The sequence below is a fragment of the Battus philenor genome, unplaced genomic scaffold (assembly GCF_028537555.1).
Source record: "Battus philenor isolate CCGP_79_NKW_IND1 unplaced genomic scaffold, ilBatPhil1.0.hap1 SCAF_10, whole genome shotgun sequence".
In the NCBI taxonomy this organism is placed as follows: domain Eukaryota; kingdom Metazoa; phylum Arthropoda; class Insecta; order Lepidoptera; family Papilionidae; genus Battus; species Battus philenor.
The window spans coordinates 15,399,071-15,419,014 of NW_027181662.1; the positions used below are offsets into that span (position 1 = coordinate 15,399,071).

Here is a 19,944-nt window from a genome sequence, read left to right on the forward strand (position 1 = left end):
TATATAAGATTGTATCCCGGTAATCGAACTCGCGATCAACTATCGCAAGTCTCGCTGCTCTACCCATGGGTTACCACTGATAATGTAGATATCTAGTCAAATATCTTTTTCAATTCCTTGAATATTTAGGATGGTTCAATTGTTTTTCTTCGCCTTTCGAGTAAAGGTGTTTAAGTCTATGTCATTTATTTATAACATTTTCTACTTTCAATCAATTACAGTCATCACTTGCGTGCGTCTAGATATGAATGCCGAAAGATTCCAATTTGACAGAAAATAGACACAAATTGAGCACCCTGTATTGACATCATTCTATTTAAAAATGTCATCCAAGGAGAACCCATAAACAAACTCAAAAATTTCCAAGCGATATTTTCATTTGTAAATCGCTTAGTCTGCAGTATTTATTACTAGTTTTTAATAAAACATTTTATTTTATTGCAATTTATTACATAGCCTTTACAAAGTTGTTGTAATAACTATATTTGATAATTCAATAAGTGAATTCAAAAATACTCACAGATTAAATCGATTGAAACGAAAGAAACAATTGGACATCGCTCCGTTTGTCAAAAGAATGCATTCGTGTTATATAGGGATTATTTAAGAAGGCTTAAGATTCCGATGGCAGGTGGCTCGCCGCCCGCCCTCGGCAATCGATAGCCGCCCCGGCAGTGCAGCGAACCCTGCACCCGATCACACACTTCCTGTCCGCGGTATAAAACAGCGGAACTAGATGACAGCTTTGCGGTACATTTGACCCGTGGAACAGTGGCCTAGTCGAAAATTTACGGAAATGCTGGGTTTATCTTCCGTCAAGCAGGATTGTGTTCCGATCTGAAGATCGCCTTATTTCTCCTTATATTTCCGTGAACTCACTTATATGCACTGCGAAAGCCATTTGAACCTCTTATTTGCTTTTAATTTGTGGTAAACATCTTTCCCAAAACCAATGGTTTCAAAAATAATAATATCGTGATTATAACACGACAAAAGCGTATTTAAATTAAAAATCAGATTACTCCTTTTCCACTATTACTAGACTTTTTACTAACAGAAGGTACTGGCCGGTCGCATACGAATAGTTTCAGAGATTTCACTTTATAGAGGATCATTATACATTGGTGTTAAAGCTTGAATGTTCTTTGTGACAAACGAGCTTGACTGTAAAAAGCATCTAGAACCACTCAGAATAGCATCTAGAAGTAGGTAGTCGAAGGCAGAAGACTGCATATAATAGGCATTTGAGAAGACTACACTATTTTTTATATTCCACATAGATATTAGAGTCCGTGTCTTTATTTTAACAATTACATTTAATATTTCCGATTTATTTTGCTCGCGTTTCTGCATGTCCGTGTTTATTCTCTTAACCTATTTTCTAACTTAAATCATTGGTGTCTTGTTTGTTTTTCACGACGCCCTAACTATGTCCAGTTTTTAAAATTACTTTCCGTGCGACCACTTCACCTATTGCAATCCTCAGGTTGTGCACCAGTATCTGTGCGACATCGATAAATCTTGAGTCTCGCCGGTGTAACACACGTATGAGTTCGTGTGATATGATATTGCTACCACCGCATGATGGAAACTATGATATAGCCCGTGTCTATTGTTCACCTTTCCTATGTCATGGGTCAGTTAGTCTCTATCTCTTTTTAAACAGAATAGACTTGACTCATTATGAGTTGAGCGCATCTAGATGCAAAATAAAAGTACTGAGTTTAATTTTTGGTATGGTCTTATTGTAGAGTGCTAAGATTGGGATTCCGCTATATATCCCCGGGGATTGGAGTAGAAATGAGCAGAACCGTAGATTTGGTACAGTAACGGTAAGTCTGGTTGGCTAGCAAGATTGATTTGGCAATAGGAAGGCCACAAGTGGCAGAGCATCACCCACACAAGGAGGACAAATGATCAGAAGTAAGAAAAGGACCAATATTTAGCCACTTCCGCACATGCAGTGGTAGTCGTGCAACAAAGTGCACCGCCCGCCAGCCCGCTGATAAATGCGTATGCGGCAAACAAAGCGAATCACACAACCGCCACCACCAAATCACTCAACACGTGTTTCACCCCTCCACGGGGCATCTTCAAGAGTTATGTTACACCGATTAGTGCCAAACACAGAGTCAACTAACTAATCGGTGTAACATATGGTGTAACATGCACGACTACCACTGCATGTGCGGAAGTGGCTAAATATTGGTTCTTTTCTTGGACTTCCGCGAGGTAACGCCTGATTCCATTAAAAAATAGACAGATGATCTTGTTAAGATCGTTGCACGACACCGAATGCAGGCCCCTTTCAACCGGTCCTATTGGAAATGATGATGATGGCATTGTGGTATGATCAGACAGTAGATATCTGAACTCACCTTCACCGTCGGTGGCCAGGGAGCCGACCGGAAGCCGTTCGTGATCCGTCCTCCGGGCGTCCTCCGTACTCTCGCCATGCTCTGCGGACAGACAGACATCTTTAATTATTATTACATACTATGCATCCTTTTAACACATTGAGCAACAGAAATGAGAAATTTTTAACTCTGAAACGGATTTCTTTTTTCAAATTTCCTTAAGACGTATCCACGGACGCCGAGTTTCGACTAGCCTAAGCAAAATGAACGGACGAGATACTCGGATCCGAGTTAGCGGAACCAAGTCTGTTGAAGGTGACATTATTCACTAAGCTTTCACAGCTAATCATCATCATTTTTGCTTAAAAACAGCAACTATAGTTTCTGGCTGACTTCTCAGCAGATCAACAATCCGAGCCGGTGATAGCATACTGCTTATAATGTTAAAATAATCGATGGTTCAAAAGTGCGTGTAAATAATTCCTACTTGAACCAATCTGCATACATTTTGCAAACAATTATAAATTTTTTAAATGAAACTTTGTAAACAAGGAAAAAGCTGTCAACGTGCTATTTGATACGAACGTCCACGAACACCTGAACACAAGACAAGAACAAACTTGCGAGCATTTAATTAATAATTAATTTCTATTACAAGTGTAAATTAATTATTAATGTCTTATATTATAATAAAATAACATTTAAATCGTTGAAGCCTGCCCAATTCTTAATATGCGAATGTATGCTAACATTTTGATTTTATAAAAAAAATGTATATATTATTATGTATTTATGGATCGGCATTTTCGCGTTCGATAATTACTTCTGTGTTTTAATACAAAAAAAATTACGAATATTTTTGTTATTTAAAATGTGGAATTGTATAAAGCGACGGACGTCGCCGGCGGCGCGGACGAGTGCAGCCGGCGGACACGATTAGAGACAACGAAACTGATTAAAGCAGAGATCAGGATCGAAAAAAACGAGTAACGTATCGAGCAATAGAAGAGGCCCATGCGGGACCCGTCCAGCGGGTCGCCGCGTGACGTCACGCCTGGACACCTGCGCGCCGGCCGCCGCGCGCGCCAAAACAATATTATGTTTTACTTAACATAAAATAAATTATTACTTTTTTATTACAAATTGACTCGCGAAAAAACACAAAGTTTTTTATCATATACAATGTTATTTACTTATTTGTTGATATATTTACTATCGTTCACTGTGACCACTCCTTTACTTCATGCGAGAATAGCCCAATTTGATTAAAACCAGATTTAGATTGAACTCCTCTATTTTGACATCTTTCAACTTTGAGCCACGAAGGTTCTAGACATGCCTACGATCTGAGAAGATCCCACAACAAACCAACACAAAAAGCTCGTCTAAGATTTTTTAGTCATCAAACTCTGGCTCCCAACCTAGATTTCTTTAAAATAACTTTATGTAGAAGCATCTTCAGAAACCTTTTAAGTCGTTACATATTATTCACAGGTATGAGTAGACCCACAATTCTTAGGTAGCGTATATGGTTGCTCTAAAAAATGGGGCCAGTGAAAGGCCCAGGTTCCGCTGCCTTGCAGGCTGCCACTGAAACCAAATAGCAATCATATGCTCGAAAGGCTCCAGGTCGTTTTAACGGACATTTTATGGAGTAAGGAGACACAGAGGCCACTAAGAGAGTACGCTGTATTGGACTGCCATATTAATCATTGCCTGGTGCCTGGTAAAACCATGGCCCTATATTCACTTGATTGAATTTAGATTTGGAATCACAGATCAATGGAGCGTTTTGGTTAAAACGAAATATTCCAGGAATTTCTCCAACTACCCACCGTTCTCACTTTTATATAATAGTGATAATGCAAAATATATCTTCCGGTATATGTATTAGGGTTTATATTTATATAGCGCAAAGTAGTTTTATGTGAATTGAAAAGAATAATTGTATATTAGAAATATATTGGCGAACGAATCAACACAAATTCTTTCTTATCGTTTATAATATAGTTTGTGATATATGTTTATTTTGTATCCTCCTATATAACACAGTTTCACATTGGTCTACTTGTCTCTGCACCACAATGAGTTATTTTTATTTCAGCTCAAAGACACCCATCTATGCGCAGATATACTATTACAAAATAATATAATAGTTAATAAATAAATATTAACCCGCTGCAGCATGACGGTCATTGAGATATCAGAAAAATCTCGTTAGAAACTCAACAAAGAATTTGATATGGAAATGTGTTCACGTGTATTTATATGAGAGGTATTTAACATACAGCATGAATACATATGTATTTGCATACGCGAGATGCGATCAAGGTTGCCTGCCTTTTACACCTCTACCGACCACGGATATACACACCTACCTCATTTGGTAAGCAATAACATAAATCCACGTACACTGGAGGTATTAATTCATTTAATACTTGCGATAGTAAACGGTTCAGTCAATTATTTATTTATATCAACTTTAGATTACATATAATGATGTGTACATCAAGAAAGGATGTGCCAGAAAAGCCAATGATACCAATAAGAACTAAATTTATATCATAATAGCATTATATGATACGAAATAAAGACGTGGTTTTGTTCGTGAGCAGAATCATAAATTCCTTAACTGAATTTTCATTAAAAAAAAACTACACTACGATTTTAAAAAAAATTGTTCAAAATGACATTAATTATTTAAATGTGACATTAAATTCAAGATGGCGTCTATTTACAATATCACGTCAATATATATAGTATACTCTCCTATTAATATATGTATTTATAAATTAATATGTAATAAGCATGTAGGGCATATATATATATATATATATATATATATATATATATAAATGTTTCGGGAAGCTCCGAATCAACTTTTCGTCTACTATATCGCAATATCTGAAGAATGTGTGTTGCTAGTGATGACATATGAATGCTGAAAAGAATAAGTATTTTTCTGTCTCAACATTTACAATGCTCAAAGATAGACAGACAACACAGTAGATGTTGACAAGTAGAGAATGTCTATAAAGTTATTAAGTTCACCATTACACAGAGTAAAATACATAAATATATAACGTTCTCTCGCAACATTTTAAAGTCACTACAGTTCACCATATCTTACTTAAAATGTTTTGAATAATGTGGTATTAATCAACACCTTGCCGCTCAGGATTAAAATCTTGTGGTCATTAAGTGTCAAAAAGCTGAATGGGCTGGATCTAGAATTTATTAAATCAATTAAACTCTAGATAGAATCGTATAACAGTAATGTAAAACAGATATTTATTAATAAAACTTGTAAAAATTGAACGTGTTAGTTTGGTAAAATATTTGTCATTCGAAATGCGTATAATATCCCGGGAGAGAGCACCGCGAAATTCCAACTAACGAACGTTCACGACAACAGATTATAAATTACTATTTTGGCGCCAACGTTCTAATTAAAATTCCGCCATTCAACATGGCGCCGGCGACACACGGCTCCTCTGCCAACGGCCGACCCCCTCTAAAATTACTTTCAAGGCAACAAACAGATTGTATTATTGTTAAAACGGGAAGAAACAGAAGTACTAGATCACTAGGTAGCTAGTCTACCGCGTGGTCTAGACTTACGATCTACTCAAACACTAAGTAAAAAAAGGACCAAGCTCAAACACAAGCTCACTCTGTGTTTGGCACTAATCGGTGTAACATAACTCCTAAAAATGCCCTGTAGAAGGATGAAACACGTGTAACAAGTAATTTAGCGGTGGCGATTGTGTGATTCGCATTGTTTGCCGCATACGCGTTTATCAGCAGGCTGGCGGGCGGTGCACTTTGTTGCACGACTACCACTGCATGTGCGGAAGTGGCGAAATATTGGTCCTTTTCTTACTTAGAATGGACTTCCTCAAGGTAACGCCTGATTCCATTAAACTACTCAAACACTTACTACCGGGTAGCACACATGAACACTGATAAAGTTTCACTGTTTACTGTGAATTAAATGGCAAAAAAAAATATTTTTTTCATAAATAGAAACCTTTTTATGTTGTACATATTTCTTAAACTCTTCAGACTTGAAGTAGTTCTTTTTTTAAACGTAGATAACACAACAACAATAAAAGAAATCCGATCATGTTGAAAACTAAATAAAGATTTTAGGTAAAAAAAAATTTTAATAATCGCCTAACTGAATGAAATTGAATGATTTTTACGTTAAGTACATTGGTCTGTTTCAACTTAAAAATCGATATTTTTATCATAAAAAAATATGATGAAACTGATTAATTGCACAATAATGAATAGGCACTTGACCAATGGTTTTTTAAGGTCTGTATAACCCTTCGTCGAGTTTACAAGGATCCATGAAGCTTTTAGTTTAAATATCGAACTCAATTGTATTCCCAGATAAAATATACAGGATGTTTGGTTATATGTGTAAAAGTTTTAAAGGGGTGAACACAATCCATATCGAAAAGTAAATGGTTTCAGAAATAATAAGCAACGTTACGATGATATAGTAAGAATATGCTTGCTTTTGTGTGTTTGTTCTTGTACTGCAAGAAGTTATTGGCTTATCGTATTCCAAAAAAAATGTAAATGTATACATGTGTATTGTTAAACTTTATTGAAAGATGTGTTGTTGTGGAGTTTCTTCTACGCAATTATAAAATGCAAGCAGATTAGAGTCAAAACCTAAATAGATTAAAACAAATAAGTTGACGATCAATAAGAGTTTTGTCGAAAGTTCCAAAGTTAGTATATAGATCACTTCATACAGGTTATTTGTAAGTACGTGAAAACCTTTAAAGCTTTTTGCTCGAAAAATAAGCTATATATATGTATTCACACTGTTAATTCTCTTATATATGTAACTAATAATCTTGTACATAATTTAGATATTGTTTCTTATGTTTGGGTTGTTGGGATAATTAAAATTGAGCAGTTCAATGCTGACGATAAGCTTGTTTTGGGACTGCAGCTAGGAATGTAAATACGAATGCACGTGGAAACCATTTCCTTAACAAACCGCACTCGGAACGCCGGGAAGTGGTTCATTGTAAACATCTTTACAAGAACTGTAAACTATTGTATACGATAGGCATATAATTACAAAGTAATGGTACTAAACGTACGTATCCTGGACAGTTTCATTTACTTACAATACCCGGCGGTTAATATTGCACATCGACCTTTGGAAAGAGACAATCGATTAATTTCGGATTCGTAAAGCGTTATCTCTTCGTTTACTAACTTCACTTCTGCAGTGATCGTCCGCCGCCAGGTTCGCTTTGGGCGGCCACGTCTTCGCTTTCCTTAAGGATTCCATTCTAGAGCTTGCCTTGATATGTCTATCAGAGTTCCTTCAGAGCGTGTGGTCTTTCCAGTTCCACTTGCGGCGTTTGATCTGCTGATCTACCACGCCCTCCCAACTCCTTAAATCGCGAACAGCGTGGCGGGAGGATGCGGGTCCTCTCTCGGATTACAGAGTGATCCACACTGCCATCCTAAGACGCATTCACAACTTTACACGATTAGAGCTACTACCTTTGTGCGAAAGTCATCGTGCAACTGAAGTAAGGGAGTCTAGTAATGTTTTTTTAAAATTTCACGAACCTTTCTCTTTCGTGAACTCAATTAAAATGAAGCTGTAAAAGCCTCCGGACTAACAGAAACAATTGTAAAAAAATTTAGCGCAAATAATGTTCAGGATACGTGGGCCAGACCGTGGTCCACCTTGTGGCCCACTGTCCGGCGTTCGGAAGGCTGCGTGCGGATTCTGAGTGCCGGATAGGCAAAAAGATGAGAAAAGATGTGAAAGAAGAAAGGAATATCTCGGCCATCATGCAAGATGAAGGGGAGAGAGAATGCTTCTTGAAAAATAAAAATTGTAGAACGAAAGAAACAGTTGCACTCTCTCCGTTCTACTTGAGCTCGTTAAACAACACCTTTCGTGAATAGTCCAGACCGAAAGGTTTCACATACTTTGTCAAAGTTATGAGAAAGGAAGAACAGCTAGTCCCGGGTACATGGATCCCTTAAGTTAAGAGGACGTAATGAATGGCAGCCCGAGGTTTCACTTGAACACTCAGCGACCTCTGAATCTGATATAGCTACATATAATGTTTTCTTTGATGAAAATTTTAGAACATATTATATATTAGGGGGATCGATCGAAATATTTTAGAACATAGGGGGACCGGAAAGTAATGTCGTTTCTGTCGTCATATTTTACAGAAAAACCGATTGATTTGTTACCGCTTCGGCATTGATTTATATACCAGATAGCAAAAGGTTGTTGATAACGAAGGTAAATATATTGTTGATTAGAAATAAAAACTTGTTAAAAATTTAGTCGTGTGAATTTAACTTAAGAAAGCGACATTACTTTTAGGTCCCCCTAATATAACAATTTACAATAAATAAATAAATAAATATTAAATGAATAATTGAAGAAAAATAATTTTCCTACTAACTTTTTAAATTAGACATGTTGGTAAATAGATTTATAGTTTATCTGTATTTTATGTTCAACGTTTTTTTGTTAAACATGTTACAGCCTGTCCTTGCAATTGTAATCAGTTCTATATTTTTATAATATTATTAATTATGCTAGCTATCCTTAATAAATATAATTTTAAAAAAGTCCACCAGCTTACTTATTTAAAACAACGTTTAGGTAAAGCGAGTTCTGCGCGAAACTCTTTGAGCTCTCTGAATTTTTAAACGCCATATAGGCATATAAAAGTGATTTAGGTATTGGTGTTGCCATTATACTAGTATGCGATGCAGAAGCAGTCTGCATTGGTTTTTCCCAATACAATCGTAGGTAGGTAACATTTAAATCGTAGATAAAAAAATTCAAAACTGGTTGGAATAAAACAGAAAACGAAAAGATAATGATAATTTTGTCATTGAGAGATTTGAAAATATGCGACCATTTTGTTTTATTCTCCCACGCATTTTCTTATATACCTATTGCATATTGATACACCCATATACTTTGCATGTCAATCTATGTTATATACTTATGTATATTATACCTACACGTCTAGATGTTTTATGTTAGAGAGAGACGACTAGATATGACCATCTCGACAAGCTACGTCACAAATATTGTCAAAATAATCGCTTATTACTTTTAGATCCTTGGGTCATATCCTTCACTATTAATGACTTCTGGACTTTTTTTAAAGTTTGTCGGTCTTCGGCAGTGTTTATATTTCGGCTACTGTTCTATAGAATGTCATTCGAACCTGATTACTCCACCACATGGGACTGCGGCCTCATGGTTGCCACCCATTAATTATTCTGGTGATTAAGCCTTACCAAAATATCACGGCTTTTCTGGCTACGTGACGGTGAAAAGGTGAATAAACCCACACGTGGTTACTTCACCAGGTAATCATGTATCAGAGCAACAAAATGGCCCAGCCTCAAGGTATGAGAAAGATATCTATAGAAAGAATAATAGGAAAACAACTCTTCTTTTCCTGTACAAGAGGGAGGAAGAAATAAGGAGATTTCTAGACAGCTAGGGTCCAGTCAAATATTTGTCGAAAATCAAAACCAAAAAGTTACGCGTTGGAAATGTCATCAAAGCAAAATTAAGCCAAAAATTCCGTTTTAAGTCGTGTGTTGTCAACAAGTCAATTCCTAGAAGCAAATTAATAAACACCACAATAATCTAGTGTTTTAGCTTTTTTAATAGCCGCGAACTCCTTCTGAATGGAGGCAATAAAATGACCAAATATACGAGCGATTGAAAGAAAAAAAAACATCGCGAACAAGCAGTTAGGATTATAAATCATTATTTCTCGGAAAGTTTTATGACTTTATTTTGGAAACAAAACAGTAAATAAAAAAATATATATAAGTCGGTTGCGAGACAAAACTGGATCCGTCGCCCGCACTGAGTGGAAGACAGATTGGTTTAATTAATTTCAAGTTAATCACATGCGCACTAGCCGATGACTCGGATCTAACTGTTGTTTTGTTACCTGAATCAGTTATTTTATAATGATCGCATTCATTTTTCCAATGGCGCGAAGTTTATGAATCGAAAGATTTGCATTCAAATTTGAATACTGGCAGCCATGACAGACATCGAACTGTCAAATGTTATTGACATCAACAATAAAAACCACTAAACATTTTTGGAGATAAATTTAGTAAAAACTACATTCAGATTGAACTATTCTGTAATGGCATCATTTGGTTACATTCCACGCCGAAAATTTGTTGACAAATGATTTGACAGCTAAGTGTAACAGTTTTAGGTCCCTTTTTAAAAACATGTGGTTTTTTTATTTATTTATTTTTATGTATTTTATTGTTTTAAAGAGAATTTAATGTCAAAGGTATTCTCTACCAGTTAACCGTTAAGTGCAAAGATAAATTAATAAAGATAAAGTATCAAATTGTAAGAGATTTTTTTTCAGAATTTCCTCGCGAAAACTTCAATCGTACTCTAATGAGAATATTAAAAACTAAATAAAACTTTTAGTTAATTGTCGCTTTTCTAGTATTCCGCTTTCAAATAAAAATATTAATTTTTATTTAAGTATTATTAGGTATGAATACCTTTATAGGCAGTAATAATCAATTTGCAATGGAATTTTAGATTAACAAGTGTTCACAATAAAAACATTAATTTAAATTAAATCTTAAAAGCTTAAAAAATATCAGACGAGGTAAGATTCCGTGCATGAGGAAAGTGACACATAAATCACCAGGTCAGATACGCGGTGAAGCTATAAAATGAATCCGATACACATAAGTGACGCGAGCTGAGGGGGCGGCGCCCCGGGAGCACTCCGACGGCGCCTCTTATCCGGAGGGCGCGGAGGGCGCGGAGTGCCCGCGTGCTTTAAATTGAAAAGCTCTTTACTTAAAAAAATATCAAGACGATATGAGCACTCAAAACACCCGCAGTAAATGTGATACAGCCTCATTTATGTATAAAACAATGTAATTTTTTATTTATTTATACTATTAACACCAGGCATTTTTACCAACAAAACAAACTTGTACACTTTTAACAACTATATTAATTCGATAAAAAAATAGTTAAAATTTATTTAAGTTATAAAAGTTCAATTTGATTCTAGTTTCTATGGAATGAAACTCAATCACTACAATTGAAACAATGTAAGAAAATAATTTGAATAAATGAAAAGACGGCGAACTGCCTCGTGTTAGTTATTTAAATTATACAGAAGGGCATTGACCTTTTGACATGTGATAAGCTCTGCAAAAAATATTGCGTATTGATTTTGAGGCCTACATTTCGTGATAAAAGTGTTTTAATGACTGCTCCCCGATGGTTAAATTATGACTCGAAATGGTTCAACCAATAAACTTACAACCAGGCGATCATAAGTGATTTTAGTTCTTCCAACGTCTAACGTAGGTAGTAAATTTTGAGTTTTTTCTAGATAATCTAGAAATATTTGTCCTGCATTTTTGGCCTCTTGCTCCATCTATCACGTGATAGGGACTTTATTTTATTATGATTTTTTCATTACAATTTTTAATTCGCGTTTTGCTCACTCGTCCATCACAACTTCTGTTACTATATCTTCCTTCAATCATAACATATTCTTTTGTTCTCTTCCTATCATTATCATTCCTGATTTATATCGTCCATTTTCCATTGCCATATTATTTGGTATTAGTTACCTCCTTTATAATTCTCTTATATAAGAAATTTGTGTTTAACGTGTTTAACTCTACCGCACACAGTGAACGATAGATAATCCGATGTAAGAAAAGGACCAATATATAGTTACTTCCGCACATGCAGTAGTAGTCGTGCAATAAAGTACCCGCCAGCCCGCCGATAAATGCGCATGTGCAAACAATGCGAATTACACAATCACCACCGCTAAATCACTCAACACGTGTTTCACCCCTCCACGGGGCATTTTCAGGAGTAATGTTACACCGATTAGTGCCAAACACAGAGTGAATGTTACACTGATTAGTGCCAAACACTGCACTTTATTGCACGACTACTACTGCATGTGTGGAAGTAGTTTTTGTTCCTTTTCTTACTTAGGATGGACTTCCGCAAAATAACGAGCCAAGGTTCCTCTTATGGTTCTAGTGACAGCCCCGAGGGTTCTGTTCTGCCTCCCAGTCCCGTGTATTAAAGTAATATACTGACCCAAGTCAAGGTCAAAGCTATATTCCCGTAGCTTTATTATTAAAGACGTTTACGCTAAGCGCGTTCATTATTATATACAGTTATATATTTTTAATTTTTTAATGCTATTCTGAAGGCAGTGATCAAGGCACATCGGCTGACATGGATAGGCCACCCATTAATTGTACCGATAATATAGTTAAGACCGGTGACGGAGACAGTCTTTGAGGAAGGTCTAGACCTTGCAGTAGGCATCTATTGGCTATATCTCTTTTGGTACCTCATGAGGAGAATGCTAGAAGAGCAGCTGAAGTTTATATCAAACTAGAATGAAATCGAACTCCACTATAAAGTGAAGCTTTATACCACACGCGAAGGTACCAAACGCGAATAATTTCATCGCATGTTTATCGATGACAAAAAAAAAACACGGTTCCGCGTGTATTGTGTCCGCTTATCGCTGTGATATAATTGATTAGGCAACGGTGAGTTAAAAATAGATCCTCATATCGCAACCGGCGCATGAATTTCACAGCTGTCATCCAACTCGATGGTCAAGTGGCTAGGCATAGACAAATGCTATACCGTGTATGACGTCACTTTTAAAACACAAAATATACCTTGTCACACACAATATGATTATCTATAATTGTAACAACTTTAAAACGGTAAACGCATTGCTCATTCGTCAACAAAAAGCAGTTTATATATTTACTTCTAATCATCATGTACAATTTGATCACTATGACTTCTAGCAGTATATAGTAGCAGAAAGTAAATAGCATTTAATTTTAAAACGTAGTAATTTGGATTTTGACACTTTTTCTTACTATATTACCATTACTGATCATTACTAAACATTAATTAATATTAAATTACGCTATAGGAGTTTTTTGTCTATTTTCAATCACAATATATAAAGTTGTCAAATCTGAAATATGTTACATTATTTATTTCTTCCATTAGAAAGGGACAGAGCAGTAACTAGCAGTACAAAGTGTACAGGTAATAAATAATAATTAATTTTAATACACAGTAATCTGAATTTTAAAACGCTCTTTATTAAAATATTATTAAGTTATTTATCAACCTGTATATTAATTCGTATGTATCGATTATAATATTTTATCTGTTATTTTTACATTTATAATCGATTTCCTAGCTTCCTGCTTCGCCTAAAGAACTTGAGGGAATCGAACATCTTTGTCTGATTTTTCATAGTTCATATAAATTATAAAGATCATAAAAACGATTTTACAATGCTTGAATAATAAAACTATATACGTCTACGTGTATACTATCATCACCATCACCATGTAAGTCCTCGGCGAGGTACAGATCTCTCACAAAGATCGCAATGATGACCGGTGAAGCGCTGCTCACATCCAGGGATCTCCCGCCACCCTGACTCTTGTTGGTCTAACTAGTGTATGTTCTCTATTCATGCCGCGTTTACCGGTTCGTAAACAATAAGGTTATTTAATTAACACGGTGTTGTAACCCGGAATCGAAACTGCATCGTGTGGTCAGTCAAAAGCCAACCACTAAGCAACTTCACTCTTTATAATGTCTTCTCTGCATCTAGAGCTTTTAACAAGGTCCTTTGTCCACTTTAAAGATCCGTGTATACTTTACTATACTATACTATAGATCATTATATTTTTCATTTACAAATTATCTGCTACGATACATAAGTAATAACAGTTTAATAATTGTAACGTTAGATTGGCGTAAACCATTTTGTACACACGAGAATGTAAACAAACATGAAGTCATATGACTTTGTATTTAGTGCAATTTCTTACATAAATGCAGGCTGCTATCCAGCAATGTTTGAAGACTTTAAAAAATGTGATTGATAGGCGTTACGAGAAGGTTCAAGATCACCCGGAGGGCAATGGAGAGGGCTACGCTCGGAGCCTCGCTACGAGATGGCATCAGAAATGAGGAGATCCGAGGAAGAATCAAGATCAATGACATAGGTCGAAGAATTTCTTGTCTGTAGTGGCAGTGCGGGCTGAAAGGTTCTCGACTAGGGACCACGAGGCGGTAGACTTGAAGGTTTATACAATGGAGGAATATTTGAACGACAAAGTTTGAAGTCAATCATCTTTCTGTCTGCTCACGTGATATAATATATCTTGTGATGAAAATTAATTCGATGTTCTTGGCTTTTGGAAAGAGTAATTGTCGAGTTTTTTACCGCTTCTTTTATATCTTTCGAACGTGGTAGTAGAGTATATATATGATGTTTCATAAGCGCCAGTAGACTTAGCTTACTAGAAATAAAGATTTTTTTTTTGAAACTTTGATTATACGTCGAGTTCCTGTTATCCATCGCATTCTTCTCCAACAAACAAAACAATTTCTAAGGCATCAATACGCTTTGAATCTGTCTTTTGTCGACCGTGTACCTAATGTAAAATTGGAAACACTAAGGGTCATACAAGTATGTTGCTTGCGTAACGTTACGATACATACTGTAGATATTTCGGTGCGTGTGTGCGCGTGCTGAGACAAAAAAGCAGGAACATTTCCTCGGTTCGCTTTCATACTTTCTATTTGAGCGTGTAACCGTGACGCGCGTGTGTGCAGCCGAGCGCAGCCGAGCGCAGCCCAGCGCAGCGACCTCTGAATCACTAGAGGTCCGGGCCCCGGCGCGGCGGGCGCGGCGGGCGCGGGCGGCCAGCGGCTGACGGTCGCGCCGCGCGGGCGCCGGCGCCCTGATAACGTGCCGATAACGTTAATGGATACGCGCCTTATCACCGCTCGCCCGATACCGCGCCGGCCCGTTTCACAACAGCCCGCCGCCGAGCCAAAAACACCCGAAACCCCGGGACATACCATCCTAAATCCCGTGGCCGGCACATTAGATACTCCCGATCAATGGATTCGGAGAAACCACCTAGGAAGGGATGCTGAACGAACGTCACTCTCAGGTAAATAAAGGTTTCGTTTTATAACTCGAGTCCTTTAAATCCAAATTATGTATTAAAGCCAAAAGTTACAAATTCGATTGTTTATTCCTCAACTTAAAATAAACCTTGGAGATGGGAGTATGACCACTACATTTTCGCAATTTTTTCAGTCACCATCATTTGAGGTTCTGACCGTTCTTCTTCGCTACTTTCTTAACCAAATAACTCCAGCATCGCAAACAAATATTTGAAAGCCTGGTTTAGATTTTGAGATCGCGTATGGATTCGTTGGTGCGGAATGTACTTCAAGTAACGAAACATCATCCTCTGGCGCCATTTCGCAAGCATCTGTTAGTATATTAAGTATTAAAAAGTGTATTTATTAAAGATTAATATTAACAACGTGTCAATTTAAACTAAAAGAATAGTTTGTCTTCTTTATTAGTTTGTTTCCTGTTCTTTATTAAACCTATTAAATTTATAACTTAGCTATGTAATTGTTATGTTATTTATATGAGTTTTATTTCCAAATTCCATCTATAATAGCGGGCTGTAAGCCGTTATTAAAATAAAAATAACTGTATCCTCTACCGTACTTCGGTAAGCTAAGAGGAAGAATTCCCAAATGCATCTGCTCAAGCTAAGCCGTTAAATAAAAAATCTTTTTTCTTTTTTAAAAAAAGAAATTATAATATTTATACCTTATTGTTAAACAAAAGAATTAAAAAAAAGGGTTCTTATCAATTTGAGTATCCCCAACAACAAAAGCTCATGTTTTGACAATTATAACAACAAAACTTACACACGGCCCGCTAGATTAGCATCTAAAATTCGTAACACTGTCAATTAAAAACCAAATTAGATGTTAACTAACCGGCTTATTCTAATTTACGAAATTTAACCGATGTCACGGTTGATACCGGAGGGGGAGTTGAGCTCGCTCACCACGCGAATTTAGACAGGCCTGGGGGAGGAGCACGTCTGCGGGAAACCCGATGATCAACCCTGGAGGGATTCCCGGCGAGAACCGCACCCTTCGTGAGCATTGATTAAACCGGAATTTCCTGTGACGTGACGGAGGTATGATCCTGGTTTGCATGCAGACGAAACCAGATGCTACAACCTCTTGTCAATATACCAACGTTTATGATTGCCAATATATATTATTAAAAATACAATTGAAACAAATGATTCTAAAGTATAACAACTCATTTCATAAAGACCTATTCGTCATATTACACTCCTCCATGTATATATATATATAAAAGTTGTTTCATTTCTTATGAAACACCACATTTACATTCGTCACCTTCAGATTTGATGGTGAGTGTACATCACCTACAAGGTGATCAGAGGTCTTTGTTAAACTCTTCGGAAGACACTGGATTTCTGCCGCCTCTCGACAGTCCTATTGGAAGTCTGAGCTGGGCCTATGTCCAGCTGTGGACTTGCTTCGGCTGAAATAATGACATCGGAACGAGAATTAGCCTAAATGGTGTTGTATTTAGAGTGATATCAGCTTCATCACTAACATAACTTTGGTGATTCGATTGAAGAATCTATTTACATTTGACTGACAGCGTAACAACATCTTGGGTGATCCTCTGTCGTCATTATTTAAACCGTCAGACATTCAGATGATTATAAAATAACTGTAGTTTTCAACCAGTACTTTAAAAAAACTATGAGGGGGGGACAGCGTCCAGCATTTAACGTTCTGCAACTGAAACGAAGACAATGAAGCTATATTACAACGCAGTCATACAGGACACCGACGATATTAAGTTTTTTTGTTTTAAAAAATAAATAATACGTAATTAAATATTTGCATAATGATGTTAGAATCTTATTTACTTGAACAAAACAGGATGACTAAACTAATGTTGTATATTTGAACAAATATGGTAGAGCGTATTAAGAGGTCTTTTAAATTTTAAAGTAATCCATCAATATTCAAACACTGGATTATTGAAAGGTTCGGAGCCGATGGAGTACTTTATTAAAAACAAATACGCGGCGGCGGCGCAGGGAGGAGAAAAAAGCCCAGCGTTCACCGCGCTGTAAGCATTAATAATGTAGTTTAAAGATGGCCGCCGCTGCGTTGGAATGCGCGCCGAGACCAGGTCTGCTAGGGCTGCGCGCGAACCGATCAATTCATTCGATCGATTAATATTTATATCGGTTAAAATTTTTCAAATGTTTGCTGTACACTTCGCGATTATAGCGTGAATATTTTAAATGGTTTTAGCATAGAATAAATTATTTACATATCCGATGACATAAGTTATTGTTTACTATACAATACGGATTATAAATTCATGTAAATGTAAATGTAAAATCAATATATTCTAACAAAAAATCTCCAGATATTTAATAAAAATATTGTCGTTTTAAAATTTAAATATCAAACAAACAGACCAACTTGTTAGGAATCGAAAGATCCTGGACGCAAGTCTCTTTCAACCGGTCCTAAGGAAAATCTATGGGGAAGACTCATATTCAAAAATGGTAGTTCTATGGCTGAAATGATGATAATAATATATTTTTTAGAAACCAACTCCTGGTGTTATTTTCCTCAATCGCATGGCTGTGACCATCGATCCAGATTGTTGGCCTCCTGCATAGAGATGCATATTGTGATGTATAGTATAGTGCATATCAGACCGGTCTATCGTAATGGAGTGCGTTCACGTGCGCTTTTGCTCTTTACTTTGCCTGCGATCATCATCTCCTAGTTTACAGTTGTCCTGGTATTACATCTAAAATACTCAGGTGATCGATTGAGACAGAGTTTTAATTAGCCTAATACAATATTAGTACGTTGCAACCAGCGACAGCACAGCATCGACCTCCAGTATTACATTTCAGAGTCTTTAGTGTTCACAGTTCAGCGCATAATAAATCTAAAATTAATTTCAGGTGCCATGTCGAAATTTCTAGAAAGTGCCCATCTACAAAATGTCAGTACCATTGTGCACGTTCCACGTATTGCGTACATATTTAAATTATTTACGCGGGGATTATAAACATTTACATACTTGATGATATAACTCATTGTTAACTATACGAATCATATAATGAATTAATTAGCAATGAGGATCCGCAGACGAGCTAAAGAAACCGATATAGCCCATCGAATTAACAAGTTGATCTGATAGTGAGCAAGCCACACAGCGCGGAACTGGTGACCGCAGCAGCGTTAAGAATCTAGAATGGAGGTGGTCTCCAGCCAGCTAGTTTGAACCGGCAGACATTGCATAGGTGGACAGATACATGTTTTTTTAACACGCAAATTTAAAAAAAAATTATATTGACACATATCTAATGTAATGTCTCTCAATATTATCTCTTCAATCAGAAAATAATATTGAAAAATTCTCACTTTAATAAGTTATATTTTTTACGTATTTCAAGATAAATACCGATTAAAACCACATCACTAGTGATCCCTAATTTCCAGGAAGAGCCGGGCGCCGCCGCTCTTGGCCGGATTCCTCGAGCCCGCGCTTTTCGACGCCGCTTACGATCTATGATCTGTATTATACGAAATAAATCTCAATATTACGTTAATATCTCTTAGTTATTGCTCCAATATGTTTAAATTAGCGCACGGTCCTGGCTTCCGCAGAAGCCAAGTGTTATGCATTTGTGTAGTAATGTTAAGAGGTTAAAATGACCAACTATATACGGCTCAAGTGCAACTGACAATTGGTAAATGTCACATTACTGACAGTTTATTTTTTTAAACACTTTTAAAAAGGTCGAAGATAATTGACATGTAGCCACGTCACTCGTTTAAATTCAATTTGTAATAAATAGCCTCTATTGCTGTTTACATTACCGTTTACATAGCCTACTTATAAATATATATTTCTTATTTTTGATTTATAAATAGGTAATATAAATATCGGCTATGTCTCCCGACAAAGGTCTTATCTAGATATAAATAAAAAAAGTTATTTTAGCCTGACATGGATTAATCAGCTCTATATTGTATATATCTAGAGTGGCCAAGCTTCATGGTAAACCGGACCAATTTTCGATTTTTAAAATTTTGCGAAGCACAATTATAAAACAGGAAATTTGATTTTTTTTATTACGAAAATAATAAATAATGAAAATATAAATAAAAGTAGTTAATCTTTCATGTTAGATGTTGTTGTTGACGTTTTGACAGACAACACATGTCGAACAATGTTTTTTTTTCTTAATATCATTAATCGAGAGGCAAAATTAATCTTACTAAATGCCGCAGGTTATCCCTCCCTGCTATAAATTATCGTTTTATAAAATAATCTTACTCAATTTGTAATAATCGGTAACGTGCTAAAATAAAATTAAAACTTCACAAACCTTTCGGCTTCATGTCGTCCATCGCGAGCCGACTGTATGGTGGAGGGGGGGTTTCTGTAACAAATGAGAAATAATTTTCACTTGACGTTAACGACTAAGCGATTTAAAATAAGAATCGCAGGTGTGACGTGAAAATCTTTTTTTATATAATTTAATATAATAATCAACGTAACGACAA

At 36.2% G+C, this 19,944-nt stretch overlaps 1 protein-coding gene across 1 annotated transcript in view; it reads right to left on the minus strand.

Annotated features, from left to right (window-relative positions):
- Dad (Daughters against dpp) overlaps positions 1-19,944 on the minus strand; it is a 47,616-nt gene that overhangs the window by 4,879 nt on the left and 22,793 nt on the right. Inside the window, exons 2-3 of the mRNA XM_068767404.1 lie at positions 19,767-19,820; positions 2,379-2,459 (exon numbers count right to left, since the gene is read on the minus strand). Coding sequence (XP_068623505.1) covers positions 2,379-2,459; positions 19,767-19,820 — 135 coding nt within the window. The remainder of the gene's footprint in view (positions 1-2,378; positions 2,460-19,766; positions 19,821-19,944) is intronic.